This window comes from Drosophila navojoa, chromosome 3, assembly GCF_054131105.1.
Source record: "Drosophila navojoa isolate 15081-1374.11 chromosome 3, UAZ_NAV_1.0, whole genome shotgun sequence".
Classification (NCBI taxonomy): Eukaryota; Metazoa; Arthropoda; class Insecta; order Diptera; family Drosophilidae; genus Drosophila; species Drosophila navojoa.
In genome coordinates this window covers 29,298,058-29,326,046 of record NC_142891.1, presented here as the reverse complement: position 1 = coordinate 29,326,046, position 27,989 = coordinate 29,298,058, and the positions used below count along the sequence as shown (strand labels likewise).

Here is a 27,989-nt window from a genome sequence, read left to right as displayed (position 1 = left end):
TTAAATAATAATAATAATAAATTTAAGTAACAATAAGAGGAAACCTATATGGACGGCTAGAGAAGACGTGGTCAGATCGGTCTGAAATTTAGATATATTTTAAGGTGTATCGACACTATCATATGTACCAAATTTCAAGAACCTAGTATTAAAACATTAATATTCATCGAAAAATCGGCTCGCTAGCCCACAGTGCCCTACTGCTACCCTACACCATGAATGAAATGGGTGTATCCGTTTCGATTAAATTATATTTTGTTGGTACTTCATGATGTTTCTTAACATATTGGGTCCCGGGGTCCGATCATGGGGCAAAGATGGCTTCTTCACAATATGAATATTAAATTTGGCGACTCTAGCTTTAAAAATAAAGAAGATATAAATTTATTACTGATTTTCGATAATGTTTTAATCGATAACAAAATAACGGAAAAAGTTATCGATTTTTGAAGCAAAAGTCGATATGCACGTTATATACACAGACCTAAAAAGATTCAAGTCTCTAGCTCTTATATTTTCTGAGATCGACGCGTGAGGTATCAAACATACCGACAGACAGACGGACGGACCAATGGACAGGGGTCTGCCACGCCTCCTTATGTCTGTTACATACTTTTAACAAAACCGTTATACCCTGATTTCCCATTTTCAATGGGTTCAGGGTATAAAAAACGAGAAATTATCCCGTTATTATACCCTGAACCCATTGAAAATAGGAGATCAGGGTATAATAAAAGTAAACAGACATAAGGAGGCGTGGCAGACGCTGTCCATCGGTCCGTCGGTCCGTCTGTCGTTATCCCGTTATTATACCCTGAACCCATTGAAAATGGGAAGTCATCACAAAAATTAAATTTGAAACAAGTAAGAAAACTTTAGTCGAGACTGCTACATAATTAAAATTAATTAAATTTTGTACAATTAGAATTTGAAAAAAAAAAAAACGTTTTTAACAGAACCTGATTTTTATTTTCAGATTGCGAAATTCACAATTCTCATTCCATTCTGTGATCGTATTTATAGTTTTACGGAGGACTCAGAATTATATACTTACACATGACGGCGTTTCGTTTTTAATAAGACTTTTGTGAATGGCACCAGGAAATATAGTAAGATCATCAATGTATATTGGTAAGAAGAATAAAAAAAAAAAGTTTGTAAATATATTAAATGACTTTTATTAGAGTTACTATGCGTATAAAATTTGATCAGCTTAGGCTGGACTGATTGTATTCATTTTTTATATAAATTTTGGTTACTGTAACTTTCGAATAAATTTTTAATTTATAAATTTTTATTTATGGTGTTTTTTTTTTTTTTTTTTTTTTTTTTTGTACATCATGAATGATTGTGAGTGATCTACCTTATTCGGTGGACACCAGCAATACCCTAATGAAAGAGGAGCTGGCTAGGCTGGTCTATCTCCACAAGACGGTCGAAACGTTCAACAACCAACCGGTTAAATGCTGCGAGGCGCAGATTAGAAAGAAAGCTAAGAGGGACCTTCTGTTAAAACTGAGTAGGAACTCGGAACATAGCGCTGACGCCCTGGAGAGATCTTGGAAGCAATTAGGGAGATAGCTAACTCGCCATTGAGGCATTGGGCAGCAAATAACTAAGTTTGCTCTTCTAGTTGGGAAAGCTAAAACCCTGCTCGAGCTATCCAAAATTCAAATAGAATGGGAAGTATGCCGTATCCGAGATTACGGTCATATAGCAGGAGGCCGTATCCTACTGAAGATCTTCGCGACACTTGATGTTGCATCTACCTTCAGTCTGGATACGGATCTGACATTATTGTCATTATTTTTGTTACTTCATCCGTCCTTCGAGAAGCAACGTGGAGCCATTGTGATAGCTACACGGACAGTGATAATTTGGCACTTCTGTTCACAAGAGGTGAGCCACCTGCTAGGGCGCCAACCTTGTGGAGGGAATCATATCAGCTGGATACTTTTGATCACGGATCATTCAGATCATAGGCCATTCAGACGCTGGGCACTGAGGTAATGCTGAGGCCAGAGCATGTCAAATGGTAGCTCAAATACAGAGTGCCCGCCGCAAGCAGTTCACGCGACAGCAAACGCCTATGTTTTGGTGGAATGCACAAATAGGTGACATCGACGGAAATGCATCCAAGCGAGAAGAAGCTTATCAACAGACACGTGATAGTCGCCCAAGGTTCAGTGCTGAGGCCTCTCAATATAAAGATCAGCAACGTCATCATCGCGTCAAAGAGAGCTATTAAATATGTTGGAGTCATGTTAGACACAAGATTAACCTTCCGCGAGCACTTAGAATATGTGCAGGCAGATGATTCTTGTAGAACTCTTTCAAAAATTATGCTTGAGACACGGGGACCGAAACAGCAACGACTTCTCCTTCTAGTGAGCGTCATTAGATTCATCAAACGCTATGCTGTGGCAATATGATCAAGAGCGATAGCAACGCCAAGCTACAGCCGGGGCATTTACGCCACCTACAGACTGAGCGCAATCAGAGTAAGTTGCCCTTTCAGCACTGTCTCCGATGATGCGGATGATGGATATAGCTGGCATGGTGCCACTGGAGGACTTGATCACCGAAGCCGTGGAGTGGAAAACGCCAAACGCCATGTGGACGCTTCCTAGAGCAAAGGCGCTGTCAAAAGGAGCGGTGGGATGCTCTATTAGAGCGGTCAACAGTCTGATTTACTGTACTTTGGATCTAATTTACTTAATTAAAACGTAATATCCTACATAAAACCATACAATCTTGGCTTTACCTTTATCAAATCAAAATTACCTTTACCAAACAAATGAGCAATACTCTAAGATGGGACGCACAAGCGAAATAAATAATTGCTTTGTAATATATGGATCTCTAAATTCCTTAGCCCAACGTTTAATAAAGCCATGCACACTTTTGGCTTCATTTATGATGGTAGAAATATGAAGATTAAAATTAAGTTTACAGTCGAAAAAAACACCAAGATCCTTGACTGTGAAGATGTGTTTTAAGGAAATGTTATTAAATTTATAGTCAACAATATAAGGAGTTGTACAACTAAAAGTCATTGTCATACACTTTGAGCAATTTAGGTGCAACTGGTTTGCCACACACCAATGGGGAAATGCGTTAAGATCATCTTGAAGGTGTAGATGTCCATTTGCACAGGAGTATGGAAGGCAAAGTTTTACATCATCCGCATACATAAATATCGTAGAATAAGAGATACAGCTAGAAAGGTCATTTATAAAGATAGAAAAAAATAATGGACCCAAATGGCTACCCTGAGCTACACCAGACAAAACAAAGATGAGTTTAGAAATAGCTGTTCTCAGCAAGACTCTTTGCGTTCTTCCCTTTAAATAGGATGAAATCCAGGACACAAATCTAGGGGAAAATCACAAACGTTCCAGCTTTAGAATTAGTATTTGATGATGTACGGAGTTAAATGCTTTACTGAAGTCAGTATAAATAACATCAGTTTGCTTTACTGAAGTCAGTATAAATAACATCAGTTTGCATATTTTTAGAAAAACTGTCATTGACAAGCGATGTAAATTCTAGTAAATTACGTCTTTAAACGACGTTGCTCGATTTTGTACAAAACCATGCTGAGACGGTTGAATTATAATTTTTTCAAATAACTTTGGAATAGCAGATAATTTAGCAATGCCTCTATAATTGGAAATATCAGATCTTCCACCTTTTTTATATAGGGGAAAAATGAAAAATCTTTTCCAAATTGAAGGGAACACAGAGGAGAAGACAAATTAAACATTTTTAGTAATTGTGACTGAAGAGCCACACTGCACTCTTTAATCACACAACTTGGAATATTATCAGCACCAGGGGAGAAAGATGATTTCAACGTCCTAATGGCTGCAGCCAGAGAGGTAGCAGTGACCTTAGGAGCGTTAATGGACCTACATATATTCAGGAAGTGAATATGGATATGAGCTGTTATAGGGATCAGTAGAAGAAAAGTGGATTGAAACAAATCTGCAAATAGATCAGAGGACCATGACCAGGATGACAAGTTCTTTCAGCACCAAGCACAAATGTAGACGGCAAACCAGAAGACTTGCGCTTTAAGTTTAAAAATGAGTAAAATTGTTTAGGATCTCGAGCAAACTGACGTTTGCAACGTACAAGATAATTCTCATAACAAAGAGTATTTAAAAAATTAAAATTAGACTTGGCTATGGAATACTTAGACCAATCGACACTAGAACCAGACTTTTTATAGTTCTTAAAAAATTTAGATTTTATATTTCTTAAATTCGAAAGTGTCTTAGTGAACCAAGGCGGTTTATTTGAAAAGGGCGACATACGGCGGAGAGGGACGCACACATCCAGAATAGAGTTTAAGGTTGTATAAAAAAGCGATACTGCCAAATTAATATCAACCGACTCAAAACAAAATCGCATTTGCGATAACAACGACTTGGTTTAGAAGGCGAAGGAGTATAATTGAGATGATTATCAACAGCTAATAAAACCTCTAAAGTGAGGTGATGTATATCCTCAGGTTTTCAAAGTGCTCATCATTCCTTCGACTTGCCCGTTGGCCCGACTGGCTCCCGTTGCTATCAGATGGAGATGGATTTTCTGAGAAGCACAAAATTCAGCAAATTTGGTATCTGTTCTTCTACCTTCTACAGTTATTATTTGAGTGGGTGCTCCGAACACTGCAATTGAAGATTTTAATGCGTTAATACAGCTATTAGCGTCAAGCTATGAATACACTTATTTTGTAAAACCATCAAGTTGTGCTATTATATACTCTTTGCGTTCAATCTTGCCGCCTAGCCTAGCCAAAAGTTTAGCTCTAATTTCGTACATGAATTATAAATCATTCAAAAGCTCACCATCAATGAATTTGCGAACTTTACCTAAAATATCTGGGTCGCGTTGCTGCTCAGCTTGTAACTATGCGCTTTTCTATGACTTTATTTTGTGACACTTCTTTCTTTCTCATTCGGCAAGGGATTCCCAGGAAGAAAATCTACATGGGCCATATGCTTCCCTTGATATATATACTCTTGGTGTTAATTCAATTTTCTTTCTAAACGCCTTACTGCCTTAACTGTTGCTTAAGTTTCTAACTCATAACACGAATATTTGGATTCACATGTAGTAGTTGTCTTACTATACATCTCTATGACATATGGTTTATTTTCTATTCTATGCAAGAGTACAGCCCCATACCTGATTGAACTTGCATCAGTATGCAGTTCCACTGGGTTCTTTTTAGAGTCAAATATTTTTGACTCTGCTTTGTTAATAAAAATCGTAAAAATTTTCCAGCAAAAGTTAGTTTTATCACAAGTGAATAAAGTGGTTTCACGAATTGCCGAAAGGATGAAGCTAAACCAATACATTTTCTCAAGCTTGTGATTGACTTGAGGGTTGCCAATTCACTCATTGCCTCAATTTTACGTAAGTTAGGACGAATTTCACGTGCTCGTACTTCATATCCAAGATACTGACCCGAGGACATTTTCCACTGTTAAATGATAAAAAGGGAGAGAGTGAGCTAGAGAGAGTGAAAGAATAGGACACACATAACTGTGCTTCATATGGAATCGAGACCATGTTTATGTCGTGCAGTATTTTTACTGCCCGAACTTCCAGCGACCGAGCCGAGCAAATGCGAAGTATAGTAGTCCATCAACTTAACAGTTTCGAGCTGCGTATAAGTTTGTTCTAAATTTTTGTTTTTCTCTGTTAGTTTATTTACAATCTGTCCTTTTGGACAATCAGTAAGTTGTTTGGCAAGCTTTAAAGGGGGGTTACAAAAAGTGAACAATGGCGAGGCTAAAAGTATGCTGGAAGCGATTTGTGGTAATGAGTCGCTGGCTAGAAAGGCTTTGTCATCAGCGTAGGTGGCGGTTGGCAGTCTGGCGTCCAGGACGATGGGCATGTCAGCGGTGTAAAGCGTGTAAAGCACTGGGCCCAATACGCTTCCCTGGGGGACTCCGGCATTAATCTCACTGAGGTCGGATTTTTCGTCACCACATTTTACGTAAGAACTTCTGCCGACAACAAAAGATTTAAGGAGCATGTAGTAGGGTGCGGGGAGAGCTGCCTTGAGTTTAAAGAGCAGTCCTGCGTGCCAGACTCTGTCGAAAGCCTGTTTGACGTCCAGAAACACCGCAGCGCAGTACTTCTTTTCCTCGTATGCTTCTAGTATTTTCTCAACGATCCTGTGGCATTGCTCTGGTGTTCCGTGACATTCCCTGAAGCCAAACTGTGATGGGGGATCAGACCGGCCTCTTCCAGTATTGGGCGAACTCTACGCAAAAGTAGTCTCTCAACTACTTTGGAGAGTACCGCCAATAAACTTATCGGGCGATATGAGGCGAGATTAGTTCCAGGTCTCGGATCAGGATGATTTCGGCGCATTTCCACTGGGTGGGGAAATGTCCTACCTGGAAGCATTTGTTGACTATGTTGAGGAGAAGTTCTCGACCAGACTGCGGTAGGGCTTTAATGACAGGTACATCGACTCCATCATATCCGGGCGACTTGGATGTTTTGAGCTTTCGGATCTCTGATGACAGCTCTTCTGTGGTGACTGCGGGAATTGGGGGAGCCATCTGGCTTGTTCTAAATGTCTAGTCTACGAGTTCTCTGGTTAGCTCTGTACCCTATCCATTTATCGCCGTTGCTGCTGATAGGTGCCTTATGACACGATGGGTCCCAGGGTGGTGCCGATCGATGCGCTGATGAGTTATTGGATTCCAATATGTTTTTTTGACTCCATTTTCAAATACCCATTAACATATGTAGAATAGAATGTAAGACAAGTAAGAAAGTAAGATCCCCTGAACCCTTCGAGCAACTGATATTTCAATAATAATTCGCACATATACACGCACACACTTACACGCATACAAAAAAACACAAGCACAGACACACCGCAGCCAAACAAACACAAACACACTCACACACGTGCACATTTACAGGCAATCGCTCTTGGGTTGCGCTGCAGTCTTGGAAGTATTATGAGAATTTATTTGATGAATAATTGAATTTCCAGACGTACGATCGTAATGAAACTTTCAGAACGTAATCATATTGTTTGTTTGTATGTATATGCCGAAGCTCAAGTCTCTAGTATTTGATATAAGACTTTTACAAATATGAGGGTGAGGGGGTGGATTTAGGGGTAGGGGGTAAATTTTAACAAAAACCGAAATTACATGAAATGCGTCTTAATATACATTTTAAATTTGGAGACTCTAGCTTGAAAGATGTAGGAGATATAATTTTTTAAGTGATCTTCGATAAGGTTTTTTATCGATAAAAAAGTATCGGAATGAGTTATCGCTTTTTAGTGATAAACTCGATATGCGCGTTGTAAATACGGACATTTTAAAAAAATAAGTTGAAGTCTCTAGCTCTTATATCTTCTGAGATCGACGCGTTCATACATACGGACAGACGGACGGACGGGCAGACAGACAGACGGACGGACGGACAGATAGACAGACGGACAGGGCTAAATCGACTCATCTCGTCGCCCTGATCAAGAATAGATATACTTTGTGGGGTCTGCCACGCCTCCTTCTGCCTTTTAAATACATTTTAACAAAACCATTTCACCCTGATTTCCCATTTCCAATGGGTTCAGGGTATAAAAACAAGTAAGAAAACTCTTGTCGAGACTGCTCGACTAGGAGGAGATACCCTGAACCCTCCAATCGGATATTCTAATCACTCTGCACTTCTTTTAGGTACACATACATGCACGCGCTCTGCTCACTTCGCAGTAAGCAGCGACTGTGCTTGGGCGCGCTGCAGTGTGGGCAATATTGTTAGAATTTTGTTGTTGAATAATTTAATTTCTGGACGTACAATGTTTATGAAACTTTTAAAGCGTAATCATATGGTAAAATGTGTGTACATTCCAAAGCACAAATCTCTAGTACTTGAAATACATCTCTTGCAAAGGTGAGGGGGTGGATTTAGGGGTGGAGGTAAATTTTAACAAAGTTATTGTTTTTTAGTGATAAACTCGATATGCGCGTGCTATATACGGACATTTTAAAAACAATTTGAAGTCTCTAGTGCTTATATCTTCTGAAATCGACGCGTTCAAACATACGGACGGACGGACGGACGGACGTACAGACAGACCGACAGGGCTAAATCGACTCAGCTCGTCGCCCTGATCAAGAATATATACACTTTGTGGGGTCTGCCACGCCTCCTTCTGCCTGTTACATACATTTCAACAAAACCATTATACCCTGATTTCCCATTTTCAATGGATTCAGGGTATAAGAACAATACCCCAGCAACCACAACATTTCTTTAATGTACCGCCATGACCAATGGCCCCAAACCCACAGCCAGCTCTACAACCAATGGAAGTCGATTCGTCTATTAGAATCTTATCTTCTAGGGCAGAAATCCCACGTAAATATCAGCGACAGCTTCATATCGATACGGTTGACGAAGCTAACACTTACGCAAATACCTATTCAAGTAACAACGTTGCAGTCGGGCGTTACCTACTGCGCAATACTCATTCACACCCCATCAGCAATTTAGTAGCTAAGTTTTGCTCTAGTACTGTAGAAAACTCAGTTTTTCTCGATTTGCCTCTCCCCTACTAAGCGTAAATACTTCATTTTTGGCTAGCTCATAGAACAAGCTAACGGTAACCTAGCTGCAAAATTTGGATGCTTACGCTTAAAACATGAAAAAATTACAGGTATTTTTGATGTGCCACGTTTCTAAAGAGGCGTAACAATATTATTTTGGGAATCGATTGAGGAAGTTACTAGTAACTTAACTATCCAAATTTGAAACTTTTAGCTCTGAGCGGACATATATCCACTCCAACTTTTTGGTCTTGGGAGGTCAACTCGAGTATATATAGGCAATAGTGTCCAAAATATAGCAGAATTTGAAAAAATCACTACATCTTCAGGTCCGATTTGCCACGCCCCTAGTAGGCGTAGATATATCATTTTTATACCCTGAACCCATTGAAAATGGTAAATCAGGGTATAATGGTTTTGTTGAAATGTATGTAACAGGCAGAAGGAGGCGTGGCAAACCCCACAAAGTGTATATGTTCTTGATTAGGGCGACGAGCTGAGTTGATTTAGCCCTGTCCGTCTGTCTGTCCGTCCGTTCGTCTGTCCGTCTGTCCGTATGTATGAACGCGTCGATCTCAGAAGATATAAGAGCTAGAGACTTCAAATTTTTAAAATGTCCGTATATAGCACGCGCATATCGAGTTTATCACTAAAAAACAATAACTTTGTTAAAATTTACCCCCCGCCCCTAAATCCACACCCTCACCCTCCCTAGAGACTTGAGCTTCGTTCTGAAAGTTTCATCGCTCTAGCTCTTAAGCTGTACGAGATATACACTTTTGTGGTTTGTCACGCCCCATTTAGGCGGAGATAAATCCATCATAGTTCGTTGGAGTTAGGTCAACCTGCGTATATATACAAAAATTTTAGGTCTCTAGCATCAATAGTGCCTAAATATAGCAGAATTTAAAAAACCAATATATCATCAGGTCCGATTTGCCACGCTCCTAGTAGGCGTAGATGTATAATTTTTCTACCCATCTTTCTTTCTTCAACTAACATGATTTCTGGCATATCCACCCCTAGTGGGTGGATCCTGAAAATTTTAACTTTATAAATCGGAGATATACACGAGTATATTTTCCAAATGTCAAGTCTCTAGTTACAATAGCGCCGAAATAGACTGCGTTCATACGGACAGACGGACGGACAGCAAGACGGACATTGCAGAAAACCAATGTACTCATTTCACATCGTGAATGAGTGTAAAAAGAAACGCAAAGTCAGGTCCTTTTTTTTGTTTTAAATAAACATGTATTGCCATTAAGACCGATTTTATTTTTTTTTCGCTGGCATGTTCACAATCCATAATTTTGTTTTTAAATCATGTTCGTGAACATGTTCGCATATGACTGTGGATACCCCGCTTAAGGGTTTCGGGCAATCAAAAATATTTCAAAAATGTAAAATTCGTAATACTAAAATTATGTTTTGCAAGTTTAACTAAATTTATTTATTGTTTCAGAATATTGGCTGTCATCTTTCCCCGTTATCAATAAAAAGCGATGACAAATGATTTAGCGACATAATGATTTGGTTAAGGTAAGTAATAATGAAAATAATTCAGTCAAGTTTCATTTGTCAAATGTTTTTGCGTAAAGGTGTGTAAGATTCTACTGATATTTGATATTGATTTTTATATACATATATGCAATTCATTCTATATGTGATTAAGTTAAGTTATGATTAAGTTTTGTGGGTTTGCCTTTATAAATATACTTGCTGGCCCGGCAAACATTGCATTGCCCTATCCATTATTTCTAGGTAAAAAATTGTTGAAAGCTATGTTGTTCAGGTTGGGATACACTCTGATTAATTTATTAATCGGATTTTCATTGAAGCACCTTGTGGTAAACGACATTCTTTGTTTTTTGGTTAGGTGCAAGAACAAATAATTCGGATGGTTTGCCACCTACAATTGACCATGAGAAAAACACGAAATTTTTTAGATTGAGGCCACAAATAGTCAAAGATTGGCCCTGTGATTTGTTGATCGTCATGGCGAAGGCAAGACGAATCGGGAATTGAATTCGTTTAAGCTCAAAGGGCATATCTGTTGGGATCATCGGAATCCTAGGAATAAGAACTTCATCATCTTTAAATTTTCCTTTGAGTATCGACGTGTGAATCACATTGCTCATCAGTTTTCTTTTCACCAAACACGTTCCATTGCACAGTTTTGGTTGGTTTAAATTTCTAAGCATTATAGTCATCCACATCTTTATTTTTAGCCGCCAAAATTGCTCGCTCTTTTAACCATTTAGGATTTTTGTGGAAAGCAATGATATTCGGAAATACTTTATTGATAAGCTCATGTTTTAATGAGACGAAATTGCAAAAATTTTGAGGAAATGAAATCAAGCCGCTCGATTCGTCAACAGGAATACGGCCATTACCGATATTCAGCAATCGCTTCGAGAAATCATCAGCAGATAGATCGTTCAACAATGCAACTCTCATATTTACAGACAGTTGAAGTTTGGTTACATATCGCCACAGATTTGATGCTTTGAACCATTTCTTACTGCAGTTTCACGGGCTGCCTCTCTTTGAAAAGCACAAATTAGGGCCCTTCTTTGTTGGGTACTAACGCGGCGCCTTTCTCGGGCGATTTCTCGTTCTTCGTCAGATAATTGACTCGCGTTATTCCGTTGCCTAATTGCACTATGGGTCCGCCGGGAAAGACTAGATCTTCTAGGACGCGGCATTTTTATTAATAGTAATAGTGAATATGCCCTCGCAGAAAACCACAAAACAATCGAGATATATAAATATGAATAATTTACACAAATTAATGTCTGAGACAAACAAATTTTTTTTTATAAAATTAGCTTTTTTAATAGTCAGGTTTGCCTGAGGCTGTGCCGTAGACTGACTGACTACATTTGTTTATTTACTTCTATATTATTGTATAATATGAGAGCAGGACCGAAAACTGTCACTGTTATCAAGCCTAGTGAGTATCAAAGGAAATTTGAATATTTAGGGAAAAAACCGCGTTTTTCAAGTATTCGGGAAGACAAATCCAACAAATCAAAAACCATGAAAATTGGTCCAGCAGCTCTCGAGTTATAAGTGCTGGAAAACTTTTCACAACTCTCTTTTATATATATATATATTACTTATAATTTAGTGAGGTAGGCTCTGAGATGTTTGAATGGAGTAGCTAAGCATTGAAAATCGTTCTTAGGGCTTTTGAGTCTCTGATGATGTTACATGCCAGCTAATGTTATGTAAAGTGTTATAAATTAGAGTCTTATAAGACTATATTGATTATACTCTTGTAGACTATAAGCTAGTGTTATGCACGTGAGCTAATCTTTCGATTCCTTAAGATGGATTATATATCTACGCCTACTTGGGGCGTGGCAGATCGGACCTGAAAATATAGTGATTTTTTCAAATTCTGCTACATTTTGGACACTATGACGCTAGAGACCTCAACTTTGGTATACATACTCGGGCTGACCTCCGAAGACGAAAAAAGCTTTGGTGGATATATGTATGTCCGTCCACAGGGGACGTGGCAAACCACAAAAGCTTATATATCCTAAAGTATAAAAGCTAGAAGCTTCAAATTTGGATTGTTAAGTTACTAGTAACCTCCTCTATCGATTCCTTATATAATTGGACGTTGCATATCAAAATATGCCCTGCAATTTTTTTATTTTGTGAGTGTAAGCATCCAAATTTGTTCTATGAGCTGGTCAAAAATGAAGTGTCTACGCCCAGTAGGGGCGTGGCAAACCGAGAAATTTCTACAGTATTATTTTTTTTAAAGATATTGGCAAAACTAGAGTCAACTAAAATTAAAAAGCCTATGAAAAGTACAACACATTATAACAATAGTATCACCAACCCGATGGGGGTATTTTATTTGCCACTTCACAGCCAAATGTGGTCATTGATACTATTGAAACTATGAAAAGACAGTGTTAAAAAAAACTCAAAATAGGATATTAAAAGAGCTTAAATATAGTTAATCTAATTAAAATTATAATAAATCTTAACGTAAAAGTATTTGTAAGAAAGAATGAAAGTAGTACAAACATTGCAAGAAATAATGAAAAGAGCATGAGAAATAACAAGTAAGAAAATTCTAGTCGAGAATAGATACTACCCTAAACCATACTAATAAAAACGCACATTTAGTATGGTTAAAATTTAAATTTCGATGTATTTAAAAATATAAATGAAATAGAAAACTCATTTAATTAAATATATAAAAATTTTGAAACAATTAAACAATGTACATATGTGTTGTAGCTGTGCGTCGTGCGTCTGTTAATTGGCCAAATATTTTGTTATTTTTTAACATCGATTGACTTAACCGAATTCAACGAAACTTTCAGCATATGATTTACATATTCTATTGAATAATTGACAATTTTGAAAAAATTAAAAATCATTCATTAGCTACAGAGGCATCTGCCTTAATTGATAATGTTTTTAATCGGTAGTTAAATATCGGGAATAGTTATCGATTGTTAAAGCAAAACTCGACATCCGCGCTGTATATACGGTCAATTAAAAAAACAAAAATCAGGTCTCTAGCTCTTACATCTTCTGAAATCGACGCGTTCAAGCATACGGACAGACGGACAGGGCTAAATCGACTCATCTCGTCGCCCTGATCAAGAATAGATATACTTTGTGGGGTCTGCCACGCCTCCTTCTGCCTGTTACATACATTTTAACGAACCCATTATACCCTGATTTCCCATTTTTAATGGGTTCAGGGTATAAAAAGGAATATCGGATAGGATTGAGAAATTACTGCACAACGTTGGTGACGAACTGTTGCTTACTTCTGAGCATTGAGAGTGATTTCCCTAAGGTAATATAATAGAAGAGATTTTATTGTAGGAAGAGAGTGCTCTAAGGAAAATACGTGATAATATATATTGAAATTAACACATAGAACATAAAACGCACTATGCAAAGAATAGTCCGTAGTGCACACAGGTAATGAAGCGGACAAAGAAGACGAATCAATATCACCGTTAATCAATTTGATCCAGTGATGCCAATTTTTGTTTGGAAAAAAAGGAAAATATGTCCGGAAAATTCGAAAAAAGGATGCAAATTTAAAAAAAGGACATTTAAAATTAATGCATATAATTGCAATAGTGTATAATGTATATATATTTCTGTATATATATATACTTATATATTTCTGCAGTACGCTTTATAGTTTATTGCGGGCCATCCACGAGTTAAAATCTGGCTGTTGTAGCCAGCAATCTCGAAATTTTTGCCTATACGTTTCTTTGGGAATTTTATTACACTTTTCGCATGGAGCACAATTTAAAAAGCAATTAAAAACGATATCGATAACACATACAAGGCATCTAAGCAATTTAATTTTTCACTGTTATACTCATTTTGGCACTGTTCTTAAACAAATATCTCTAAATTCCTTAGCCTAACGTTTAATAAAGCCATGCACACTTTTGGCTTCATTTATGATGGTAGAAATATGAAGATTAAAATTAAGTTTACAGTCGAAAAAAACACCAAGATCCTTGACTGTGAAGATGTGTTTTAAGGAAATTTTATTAAATTTATAGCACTAACCAGAGAACACATAGACCGGACACGTAGTGTAAAGTGTTTTGCACACTTTTTTTTTGACATTACGACCCACACAACTTCGTATTTGCTCGGCTCCTCACTTTTAGGTTCAGGCAACGAAAATATTCGAAAGCACAATCATTCTGCTTCATGCGTTCGACCGAGATGGTCGATGGTTGAACAAAAGATCACTCTGTGCTCAATGTTTCCTTTGCCCTCTCTCTCTCTCGGTGCTCTTTGCTCTCTCAAATATGTATATATGTGTATGCATGTGAGCACAAGCAGCAGCTCTGAGCTGCCAGCTCACGAAAATTGAAATTTCTTCGCAGCAAGAACCCATGCCTTCCCTTCTGTGTGAAGAGTATACCGAACTCTTTAAACCGTTTGCCAAGCTCGTACAAAATCTGTATATGTGTTTTCGATATTATTTGTGGAAAGGGTATGAAAGCGTTGGTGCTCATAGTGAAAATGCTTTCGCGACGAATGTGCACACACACACTCTCCCTTGCTACATGTATTATGAGAATTTGTATGTCTGTGTGCGTAGCTTTTGCTGCTTGTAGCAATTTTAGGTCCCAGCATTTGCATTTGGTTGATCTTGAGAAGTGTCTCACACTTATATGTACATATATATGTATGTATGATTGTGTGTACGCAGGGGACGCGCTGCCCACAATTGTAGAATATCACTTGTAGAAGCATTTGTATGCCTATGTGCCTTTACATGTGCGTTTGTGTGTGTGCATGTGTGTAAGCATGGGACGTGAACATTGGCTGCCTACCTCAACTTAGAATTGTCTGAACGATTTTGGGTTCGAGTTGCCGAGGCGCGCTTATATTTAAGTAGCTGATTAAGTAAAGTGACAAGTGACAAGGGTGGGAGAAAACCATTTAGTATCTAAAGAGGATTTTGCTGTAGCGTGCATGCAGTATAGAACAATTTGAGCAAAAAGAAGACCTACCGGCACTTAAATCTTGCCACAATTGATTTTTTAAGCTATTGTCAAACCTCAAAAAATTCTCCAAATTGTCTTCCTCGTTACTTGGATTTGGAATGTTGCTGATCGGATGCTGCTGTTCTGTGTCAGATGGCTTTACAAAGCCATCCACTACTTTGTCTAAACTTTTCTTTGTATAGCTATAAGGAATAATATCTTCTTCCTGAAAGTCTATTGAATAAATGTCATCACTTACGTCAGCATTATTATTTGAGAGCCATAGTTAAAAAAAAAATAAAACTTTAATAATTTTTGCACGATTCTTAGCAATAACAAGTAAGAAAGCTCTAGTCGAGACTGCTCGACTACGAGATCCCCTGAACCGTACAAGCAACTGATATTTCAATAATAATTAGCACACACACACGCACACACATATGCATACAAACAAACACACGCGCACACACACACTCACTCATACAGGCGATTGCGCTTGGGTTGCTCTGCAGTGTTGGCAATATTATGAGAATTTATTATACCCTGAACCCATTGAAAATGGGAAATCAGGGTATAATGGTTTTGTTAAAAGTATGTAACAGGCAGAAGGAGGCGTGGCAGACCCCACAAAGTATATATATTCTTGATCAGGGCGACGAGTTGATTTAGCCCTGTCCGTCTGTCTGTCCGTCCGTCCGTCCGTCCGTCCGTCCGTATGTATGAACGCGTCGATTTCAGAAGATATAAGAGCTAGAGACTTCATCTTTTTTTTTAAATGTCCGTATATATCACGCGCATATCGAGTTTATCACTAAAAAACGATAACTTATTCCGATATTTTTTTTTATCGATAAAAAACCTTATCAAAGATCAGTTTAAAAATTATATCTCCTACATCTTTCAAGCTAGAGTCTCCAAATTTAAAATGTATATTAAGATGAATTTTATACAATTTCGGTTTTTGTTAAAATTTACCCCCCACCCTTAAATCCACCCCCTCACCCTCATCTTTGTAAAAGTCATATATGAAATACTAGAGACTTGTGCTTCGGTATACACATACATTTTAACATTATGATTACGTTCTGAAAGTTTCATTACGATCGTACGTCTAGAAATTAAATTATTCAACAAATAAGTTTTCATTATATTGCCAAACATGCAGCGCAACCCAAGCGCAATCGCCTGTATATGTGAGTGTGTGTGATGCGTGTGTTTGTTTGTATGTGTATGTGTATGCATGTATTTGTTTGTATGCGTGTGTGTGTGTGCGTGCGTGTGTGTTTGCTAATTATTATTGAAATATCATTTTTTAAATAATTTAATTTCTAGACGTACGATCGTAATGATGATCGTAATAATTTTCAGAACGTAATCATGATGTTTAAATGTATGTGTATACCGAAGCACAATTCTCTAGTATTTGATATACGACTTTTACAAAGATGAGGGTGAAGGGGTGGATTTAGGGGTGGGGGTAAATTTTAACAAAAACCGAAATTGTATAAAATGCATCTTAATATACATTTTAATCTTGGACTCTAGCTTGAAAGATGTAGGAGATATAATTTTTTAAGTGATCTTCGATAAGGTTTTTTATCGATAAAAAAAATATCGGAATGAGTTATCGTTTTTTAGTGATAAACTCGATATGCGCGCACTGTGTACGGACATTTAAAAATTTGAAGTCTCTAACTCTTATATCTTCTGAAATCGACGCGTTCAAACATACGGACCGACGGATGGACGGACGGACAGGGCTAAATCGACTCAGCTCGTCGCCTTGATCAAGAATATGTCTACTTTGTGGGGTCTGCCATGCCTTCTTCTGCCTGTTACATACATTTCAACAAAACCATTATACCCTGATTTCCCATTTTCAATGGGTTCAGGGTATAAAAAGCACACAAAGAAATAAAAAAGGTCGTTTAACTTTCCCTTCTGCAGACTTAATTCGAGATCGCTCGCACAATTAAAAGCCGTGGCAGGCACAAGCCAATGTTCACGTATTATGAACACACATACATACTTACAATATTCCACAGGCAGCAAGAATAGTTTCCCATAATAACACATAAGGGCTCGTACATGCATGTAAAACGGGACTGTAACTGATGATTGACGGAAATACTGAGAAAGAATTGAGTTTCGCGACGCACGCACACAAAAGCACCTACACGTAGCAAGGATGTAAATGTGTGTGTGCATGCTCGTCGCGAAAATGTATTATTTCTTTGCACAACAGCCTGTGCAAATTGTAAATTGCCTTGTGAAGTGAGCACATGCATACATACATTTGTGTATATGTATGCTTGTATGGGATGGCAAGCTAATTGTCTCTGGATTTCGAGTTTATAAATTTTGTATGATTTGAATAGTAGGGTGACTATCAAATGGGCCATTATGACTTAATTAGAAATTTTTGACAATAATGAGTAAAGCTTGAGTATAATATGACATGTGTATTTCATATATTGCAAAGCATTTAATAAAGTTAGTAGTGTTTTACAATAATTTTTTCGGTTGAAAATGTGTATAAAATAATTTTAATTATATATAATTATTTACAGATATAAACACATTTATAAGCATGATTAGCAATAATCTATATATATAAAAAAAAGTTGTTTAAAGTGTTCCAGTACTTATAACTCGAGATCTGCTGGACCAATTTTCATGGTTTTTGATTTGTTGGATTTGTCACCGCTACGAGTAGGATAGTAGATCTTAAAAATACTGAAAAAAATTTCACGAATACTTGAAAAACGCGGTTTTTTCCCTAAATATTCAAATTTCCATTGATACTCAGTAGGCTTGATAACAGTCACAGTTTTCGGTCATGCTCATATTATACAATAGTATAGAAGTAAATAAACAAATGTAGTCAGTCAGTCTACGGCACAGCCTCAGGCGAACCTGACTATTCATAAAAAAAACACATTTGATAATAAAAATAAGACGCGTGCATACAGAATAAAGAGTTAAATATCTCGAAAGTTCAGGTATTTGTTTGTCTCAAATCTTATATATCTATTTCTCGATTGTTTTATGAGGTTTTGTGCGAGGGCATATTCAGTATTACTATTAATAAAAATGCCGCGTCCTAGAAGATCTAATCTTTCCCGGCGGACCCATGGTGCAATTAGCCAACGGAATATCACGAGTCAATTATCTGACGAAGAACGAGAAATCCCCCGAGAAAGGCGCCGCGTTAGTACCCAGCAAAGAAGGGCCTTAATTCGTGCTTCTCAAAGAGAGGCAGCCCGTGAAACGGCAATAAGAAATGGTACAAGGATTTTATTATCTGGCGATTTCCGACAAACACTACCAGTAATTCCAGAATCTACTGCTGCCGACGAAATAAACGCTTGCCTCAAAGCATAAAAATCAAAGAAAATGTTACCAAACTTCAACTGTCTGTAAATATGAGAGTTGCATTGTTGAACGATCTATCTGCTGATGATTTCTCGAAGCAATTGCTGAATATCGGTAATGGCCGTATTCCTGTTGACGAATCGAGTGGCTTGATTTCATTTCCTCAACATTTTTGCAATTTCGTCACATTAAAAGATGAGCTTAACAAAGTATTTCCGAATATCATCGCTTTCCACAAAAATACTAAATGGTTAAATGAGCGAGCATTTTTGGCGGCTAAAAATCAAGATAAAGATTTTATAATTCAAATCCGATTAATAAATTAATCAGAGTGTATCCCAACTGAACAACATAGCTTTCCAAAATTTTTTACCTAGAAATGATCTATAGGGCAATGCAACGTTTGCCGGGCCAGCTAGTAATATATAAATGTACTTATGTATATATGTATGTTCATACAAAGTACATCTGTGTTGTGTAAAGTGGTTATGACATTCCGTAAGATTGCTACAAACGGCAAGAGTATCGCACGCAGGTCACAAATGCTCATACATGTAGCAATGGACTACAAGTGTGTGTGTGCATGCCCGTCGCGAGATCATATTCTTTATGTGCCTCAACGCATTCATACCCTTCCCATAAATATATATCGAAACGCTAACATTTTGTTTGCATGAATGTCGCAAACGATTTTAAGATTTCGGTATACTCTTCATTCAAAAGAAAAGAGCTGGGACCATCGCGAAGAAATTTCAATTTTTGTGCGCTGCTCTGCTTCGTGATTTGAGAGCCCACAGAGAGAGAGAGAGAGAGTTAGATAGAGAGAGAGTTAGATAGAGAGAGAGAGAGTTAGATAGAGAGAGGTTAGATAGAGAAAGAGAGAGAGAGAGTAAGATAAAAAACGAAAAGCGCATACATGACCATTTCGACGAGCTGAGTCGATTTATCCCTGTCCGTCTGTACGGCATTATGTTTGAGCGCGTCGATTTCAGAAGATATATGAGCTAGACACTTCATATCGAGTTTGTCACTAAAAATCGATAACTTGTTCCGTTATTTTGTTATCGATAAAACCATTATCGAAAATCAGTTATAAAATTATATCTCCTACATCTTTAAAGCTAGAGTCTCTAAATTTAAAGCATATGTTAAGGTGTATTTTGTACACGAATTATTATTGAAATATCAGTTGCTTGCAGGGTTCAGGGGATCCCGTATTAGAGCAGTCTCAACTGAACTCTACAAGGAGCGACGGCGATTCGGCTGCAGTGTAACCAATATTACGAGAATTTATTTGTTGAATAATTTCTCTTTGTAAAACCACTAACCAGACAACACATAGACCGGACACGTAGTGAAAAGCGTTTTTCACACTTATTTTCGAGCATCGGTTCCCAGACCGTTCGTATTTGCTCGGCTCCTCCCTTTTTAGGTTCATATCATATCAAAATGTGTGTACATTCTAAAGAACAAGTCTCTAGTACTTGAAATACGTTTTTTACAAATTGGGGGCGCGGTATCCAAAATCTGTTGATTACAAAATGTTTGTATTCATCATATGTATATACACAGTAAATCTGAAGTCTCCACGTCTAATAGTATTCCAATGAGGCTCAAAAGACAAAATCAATTTTTCGATGATTCCCGAGAAAAAAGTTATCGGATGAGTTATCGAAAAAATAAAGCAAACTCGTACTGCGTATGGTATACACGAGTATGTATGCACACAAAATTTCAGCTCTCTAGCTCTTATATCTTCTGAGATCTTGGCGTTCATACGGACAGACGGACGGACGAACGGACATATATATACTTTATGGGGTCTGCGATGATTCCTTCTGTCTGTTACATACTTTTAGACAAAAACATTATACCCTGATTTCCCATTTTCAATGAGTTCAGGGTATAAAAATTGTCGCGCAGTTAGACTTTATAAATGCATGCTTTTCGTTTGAGGGCTCGCAGCGCACTGTATGAGATTTTTTCACTAATCAAGCCTCAAGCGACGGAGCCGATATACATATGCGTGCAACTCGAACCCAAAATCGTTCAGACAATTCTAAGTTGAGGTAGGCAGCCATGCACACACACAAACGCACATGTAAAGGCACATAGGCATACAAATGCTTCTACAAGTGATATTCCACAATTGTGGGCATCGCGTCCCCTGCGTACACACAATCATACATACATACATATGTACATATAAGTGTGAGGCACTTCTCAAGATCAACCAAATGCAAATGCTGGGACCTAAAATTGCTACAAGCAGCAAAAGCTACGCACACAGACATACAAATTCTCATAATACATGTAGCAAGGGAGAGTGTGTGTGTGCACATTCGTCGCGAAAGCATTTTCACTATGAGCACCAACGCTTTCATACCCTTTCCACAAATAATATCGAAAACACATATACAGATTTTGTACGAGCTTGGCAAACGGTTTAAAGAGTTCGGTATACTCTTCACACAGAAGGGAAGGCATGGGTTCTTGCTGCGAAGAAATTTCAATTTTCGTGAGCTGGCAGCTCAGAGCTGCTGCTTGTGCTCACATGCATACACATATATACATATTTGAGAGAGCAAAGAGCACCGAGAGAGAGAGAGAACAAAGGAAACATTGAGCACAGAGTGATCTTTTGTTCAACCATCGACCATCTCGGTCGAACGCATAAAGCAGAATGATTGTGCTTTCGAATATTTTCGTTGCCTGAACCTAAAAGTGAGGAGCCGATCAAATACGAAGTTGTGTGGGTCGTAATGTCAAAAAAAAAGTGTGCAAAACCCTTTACACTACGTGTCCGGTCTATGTGTTCTCTGGTTAGTGTTTATAGTCAACAATATAAGGAGTTGTACAACTAAAAGTCATTGTCATACACTTTGAGCAATTTAGGTGCAACTGGTTTGCCACATACCAATGTGGAAATGCGTTAAGATCATCTTGAAGGTGTAGATGTCCGTTTGCACAGGAGTATGGAAGGCAAAGTTTTACATCATCCGCATACATAAATATCGTAGAATAAGAGATACAGCTAGGAAGGTCATTTATAAAGATAGAAAAAAATAATGGACCCAAATGGCTACCCTGAGGTACACCAGACGAAAGAAAGATGAGTTTAGAAATAGCTGTTCTCAGCAAGACTCTTTGCGTTCTTCCCTTTAAATAGGATGAAATCCAGGACACAAATCTAGGGGAAAATCACAAACGTTCCAGCTTTAGAATTAGTATTTGATGATGTACGGAGTCAAATGCTTTACTGAAGTCAGTATAAATAACAGCAGTTTACATATTTTTAGAAAAACTGTCATTGACAAGCGATGTAAATTCTAGTAAATTACGTCTTTAAACGACGTTGATCGATTTATACAAAACCATACTGAGACGGTTGAATTATAATTTTTTCAAATAACTTTGGAATAGCAGATAATTTTGCAATGCCTCTATAATTGGAAATATCAAATCTTCCACCTTTTTTATATAGGGGAATAATGAAAGATCTTTTCCAAATTGAAGGGAACACAGAGGTTTCCGAAGACAAATTAAACATTTTTAGTAATTGTGACTGAAGAGCCACACTGGACTTTTTAATCACACAACTTGGAATATTATCAGCACCAGGAGAGAAATATGATTTCAACGTCCTTGAATGAATACACTTGTCTATGATGGTGTTTAGTTTCGTATTGATCTTTATTCTTCTGAGTCCGGGTTTATATACCCAGACTCATGCATAATTTTAACCCTTAAATCTAATGTATTTATTGCTGAGTGTGTAAGGCTCAGCATTGGGCTATTACATATTCTTATCTTATCGCTGAGTGTGTAAGACTCCGCGTTGGTCTATTAGCTATTCTTATCCTATCGCTGAGTTTGTAAGGCTCAGCGCTCGTCTCCTTCGTAATCTGACTCTGGGGTTGCAAGGGTTGATCTTCATTTGTCTATTTATGCAGTCCGTACATGTGGCCCTTATCTCTTCACAGCGCGCTACCTGCTAGTCGCTGAGTGCGTCGGAGGCATGTATACGATCATCGTATATATTCATATGTTCATGCCTGAACAGTCCTAATGGCTGCAGCCAGAGAGGTAGCAGTGACCTTAGGAGCGTTAATGGACCTATATTCAGGAAGTGAATATGGATATGAGCTGTTATAGGGATCAGTAGAAGAAAAGTGGATTGAAACAAATCTGCAAATAGATCAGAGGACCATGACCAGGATGACAAGTTCTTTCAGCACCAAGCACAAATGTAGACGGCAAACCAGAAGACTTGCGCTTTAAGTTTAAAAATGAGTAAAATTGTTTAGGATCTCGAGCAAACTGACGTTTGCAACGTACAAGATAATTCTCATAACAAAGAGTATTTAAAAAATTAAAATTAGACTTGGCTATGGAATACTTAGACCAATCGACACTAGAACCAGACTTTTTATAGTTCTTAAAAAATTTAGATTTTATATTTCTTAAATTCGAAAGTGTCTTAGTGAACCAAGGCGGTTTATTTGAAAAGGGCGACATACGGCGGAGAGGGACGCACACATCCAGAATAGAGTTTAAGGTTGTATAAAAAAGCGATACTGCCAAATTAATATCAACCGACTCAAAACAAAATCGCATTTGCGATAACAACGACTTGGTTTAGAAGGCGAAGGAGTATAATTGAGATGATTATCAACAGCTAATAAAACCTCTAAAGTGGGGTGATGTATATCCTCAGGTTTTCAAAGTGCTCATCATTCTTTCGACTTGCCCGTTGGCCCGACTGGCTCCCGTTGCTATCCGATGGAGATGGATTTTCTGAAAAGCACAAAATTCAGCAAATTTGGCACCTATTCTTCTACCTTCTACAGTTATTATTTGAGTGGGTGCTCCGAGCACTGCAATTGAAGATTTTAATGCGTTAATACAGCTATTAGCGTCAAGCTATGAATACACTTATTTTGTAAAACCATCAAGTTGTGCTATTATATACTCTTTGCGTTCAATCTTGCCGCCTAGCCTAGCCAAAAGTTTAGCTCTAATTTCGTACATGAATTATAAATCATTCAAAAGCTCACCATCAATGAATTTGCGAACTTTACCTAAAATATCTTGGTCGCGTTGCTGCTCAGCTTGTATCTATGCGCTTTTCTATGACTTTATTTTGTGACACTTCTTTCTTTCTCATTCGGCAAGGGATTCCCATTAAGAAAATCTACATGGGCCATATGCTTCCTTTGATATACTCTTGGTGTTAGTTCAATTTTCGTTCTAGACGCCTTACTGCCTTAACTGTTGCTCGAGTTTCTAACTCATAAAACGAATATTTGGATTCATATGTAGTAAATGTCTTACTATAATACTCTATGACATATGGTTTATTTTGCATTTTCAATGGGTTCAGGGTATAACAAGTAAAAAGTTTTAGTCGAGACTGCTCAGTCTCGTAGTCACGAGATCCCCTGAACCCTCCAAGCAACTGATATTTTAATAATAATTCGCACAGACACACGCACACACATACACAACGAATAATTTAATTGTAGACTTTCGATCTTAATTAAACTTTCAGAACTTCTCATAATATTCAAATGTATGCTCATTTGCCTTTTACAAATATGATGGTCAGGGGGCGGATTTTCAGGTGGGGTAAATTTTAACAAAAACCGAAATTTTATAAAATGCATCTTAATATATGTTTAAAATTTGGAGACTATAGCTTTAAAGATGTGCGAGATAAAATTATTTTACCAATTTTCGATAGGTTTTTTTTATCGATAGCACAATAACGAGAGGAGTTATCGATTTTTAGTGATAAACTCGATATCAGCGCTATATATACGGGCATATAAAAAAATTAAGTCTCTAGCTCTTATATCTTTTGAGATCGACGCATTTATACATACAGACCAACACACGGACTGGGCCTAATATATATACCTTGCCTAGTATATGTGTATACTTCCTTCTGCGTGATACGTACATTTCAACAAAACATTATACTCTGATTTCCCATATTCTATAGGCTTGGAGCATAATAATATGTCTACGCCCATTAAGGGCGTGGAAAATTCTTCTTCATACATTTCAACAAAGCCATTAGTTCAGGTTATCAGATAACATATGGACGGACAGACAAATGGACAGGGCTAAATTGACTGCTCTCGGGCACCTATAATAACAGGAGAAAGTCCTGGTAATCCATTAATTAGTCAATTACTTATAATAGAGGCTGCAGAAAAAGAATAAGCCAAGGCATGAATGTTTTTTTTTTTTTTTAAGTGAATTAATTTAGATTTCATATCGTTTTCACATATCGACTATCTGACATATACAAACAAACTAATTTTATTCTTTCTTTTTTAGCTCTTTACTTCTGGGAGTACTGAGACGCCTCATATTGCCATAAGTTAAATTCTCCAACCATTTTTTTTAAAATCATTCTGCTTGGATTTAAAAAAAATGCATGCCAATGTTGCTTCTGATCGCGGAGGTGGAGGTGGGTCATGGAGACTTCCCCCGGATGAGACATTGCAAGTTCAAGATCCAAAGCAGAAAGATCAGGACCTGGACTTGGATGAAGGACACAACTGGCGTAGTATAATCTTCTCTTTATTGGTTATTAGTTTCGTAATAGCTGGCATAATAACTGCTATATATTTACTGGGGTAAGTATATGTTAGCACTTTACAAGTAATAACTTGCAAAATAATACTCCAACACGATAGAGTGAAAACAAGTAAAAAAGGTCTAGTCGAGACTGCTCGACTACGAAATCCCCTGAACTCTTTGAAGAATTGATATTTCAAAATAACTCAATAACTCTGGATGCAAGCATATACACTATGGAAAATTAATTGCTTAATAGTTTTTCTATTCTCAGGAAACGTTCAGGTCGTTATTATAACATTAATGTGCGTGTATATGCCAAAGCACAAGTCTCTAGTATTTGAAATACGCCTCTTACAAAGGGGCATGTGAGGGGGTGGAGACAAAGGTGCGAAGTAAATTACAAAAAAAAAAAAAAATCGAATCGTCATTTTATTGCGTGCATTTATATATTCTTGTCGTTCAGTCAGCTGATAGGCATCTGCATTTTCTTCAAAGTTCAGCAGTTTCCATCAAAGTCTCGTACCACTCTTACAAAACTATCGACCGATATATTTATTCGATTGTTTTTTATTCTCTTCGAATTTCGTCGTGAACATTCTGATCAGCATACCTACATAGTTCTCTAATGCTCACCATTGTATGTGTGCTTCCAGAATCTTCTTCTTCGACGCCTGTATGTCGCATTTGAACTGAGTTTTTTAGCGTGCTTTGTGCTCATTATTTCTGTCTCTCTTGCACCTTTCTGCTGCTGCGTGTTAATTTTGTCATTTGCCCTAAAAGATCGATTAAGTGCTTCCTCTTCCATTCGATGTTGCATTTAATTTTTTCCGACTTTCGTCTTGGTTGAGATCTGCATTTTCTTTCGTTAATAATATTAATTCGTCTTTATTCATCCGTTAGGCCGTTCATCAGTTGAGCGTCTATGTAACCCTTTTACGTGCTCTTTTAGCCTATTTCCATAGCCTGAACCTAAAAGTGAGGAGCCGACCTAGGAAAAAAAATTAGAAGTCCTTAGCTCTTATATCTTTTGAAATCGACGCGATCATACATACAGACGGTCAGGGCTAAATAAACTCAGCTCGTCGCCCTGATCAAGAATATACTTTCTGCCTGTCCTACACATTTTAACACATACCATTATACCCTGATTTCCCATTTTCAATGGGTTTAGGGTATAACAAGTAAGAAAGCTCTAGTCGAGACTGCTCGACTACGAGATCCCTTGAAACCTTCGAGCAACTGATATTTCAATAATAATTCGCGCATACACAAGCACACACGCAGCAAACAAACACAAGCACACACACGTTTCTTACATACATATGTTTGTTTGTGTGTACGCAGGGGACGCGATGCTCACAATTGTGGGATATCACTTTTAGAAGCATCTGTATGCCTTTACATGTGCGTGTGCGTATGTCTGTCAATCTGACCGTATTCGCTATTCGCGCTCCGCAGCGGCACCATCTCCGTCCATTTTGAAAAGCGATCTATGAAAACTAAAAGCATAGTGTTCCCATGCTTTGATCTCGGCAGTGGGCCAACAAAATCGGCACAAACTGTTGCCCATGGCTCCTCGGGCACCTGCGTCAGCATTTGCCCAGTCAGCTGCAAGCTGACACACTTCGCAGCGCTGTACGTATGTTCTCACATCCTGGTACATACCTGGCCAGTAATACCGCGCTGCCACCTGAGCGATTGTTTTTCGGCTCCCAAGGTGGCCAGCGGTGGCTGCGTTGTGATTCTCCTCCAGTACTTGTTTGCGCCGGTCCGCAGGCACGCACGACTTCCATTCAGCCACATCCTCGTGGCCGGCTTGATGCGGGATGTGCCGATATAAGTCTCCAGACTCTTCCATATAGTCTGGAAACTTATGTGGCGCCTTCTTTATGTCCTGTCGAAGCTTGGTGAGCCAGCAACATCCTGTCCCAGCTGCCATTTCCTTGCTCTGGACCGAACGGCACGCCTGCTCTCCCAGAGGCTACCGTGAGAGCGCATCTGCTACCACATTCTGCTTGCCCTTCCTGTAGCGAATCTCGAAGTCGTACTGCTGCAGCTCCAGTGCCCATTTGGCAATCCTTCCCGTTGGGCTCTCGATCGAATCGAGCCACTTCAGAGCCATATGGTCAAATTTGTAGGCTTCCAGGTATGGCTTGAGCTTCCGTCTGCCCCAGATTATAGCCAGACACTCTTTTTCAGTAGCTGAATAGTTCTTTTCAGCACTGTTCAGTGTCCGGCTGGCATACGAAATGACGCGCTCTCCGTCCTCCGAGGTCTGCTTCAGGATTGCCCCATAATTGCTTGCGTCCGTTTGCAAGCAAAACGGCTTCGAGAAATCAGGGCACGCCAGCACCGGTGACTCCGTCAATTTGGCCTTTAACGTCTCGAACGCTCTTTGCTGCTCCTCCGTCCACTCCCACTTCGTGCCCTTTTTGAGCAGTGTATTTAACGGATGCACTGTGGCTGCAAAATCTGGCACGAAGCGGTGGTATCATGAAGCCACGCTCACGTATTGGCGTAACTCTTTTACGTTTGTGGGTGGCTTCAGCTCGGCGATAGCGGCCACTTTCTCTGGATCCGAGCAAATGCCATCCTCCATGACTTTGTGACTTTAGCTCCTTCTTGAAAAAATCGCACTTGTCGATGTTGATTTTCAAGTTGGCTGCCCGCAGTCGCCAGAACACCTCTCGTAGGTTGTTCATATGCTCCTGTCATGCTCGGCCGATGACGATGATGTCGTCCTGGTAGCCAAAGGCATGGGGCATCATTTGTGGGCCGATAACTCGGTCTAGCGCTCGCTGAAATGTTGCCGGCGCAGAATGGAGTCCAAACGGCCTCACTTTCCACTGATAATGATGATGTGGGCTCTTCGAGGGCACAATGCAGCCTTTGGCCAGCAGCTCATCCACCTGCA

General features: G+C 38.5%; 1 protein-coding gene across 5 annotated transcripts in view; it reads left to right on the top strand.

Moving 5' to 3' along the window:
• LOC108649667 (dipeptidyl peptidase 4) overlaps positions 1-27,989 on the top strand; it is a 55,363-nt gene that overhangs the window by 10,630 nt on the left and 16,744 nt on the right. For 4 of the 5 annotated variants that reach the window (XM_089257652.1, XM_089257649.1, XM_089257648.1 and 1 more), the window contains exons 2-4: positions 977-1,131; positions 10,066-10,142; positions 24,830-25,131. In XM_089257652.1, coding sequence (XP_089113778.1) covers positions 24,926-25,131 — 206 coding nt within the window. In that variant the 5' untranslated portion in view covers positions 977-1,131; positions 10,066-10,142; positions 24,830-24,925. The remainder of the gene's footprint in view (positions 1-976; positions 1,132-10,065; positions 10,143-24,829; positions 25,132-27,989) is intronic. The other variant, XM_089257651.1, reaches the window with a different exon arrangement.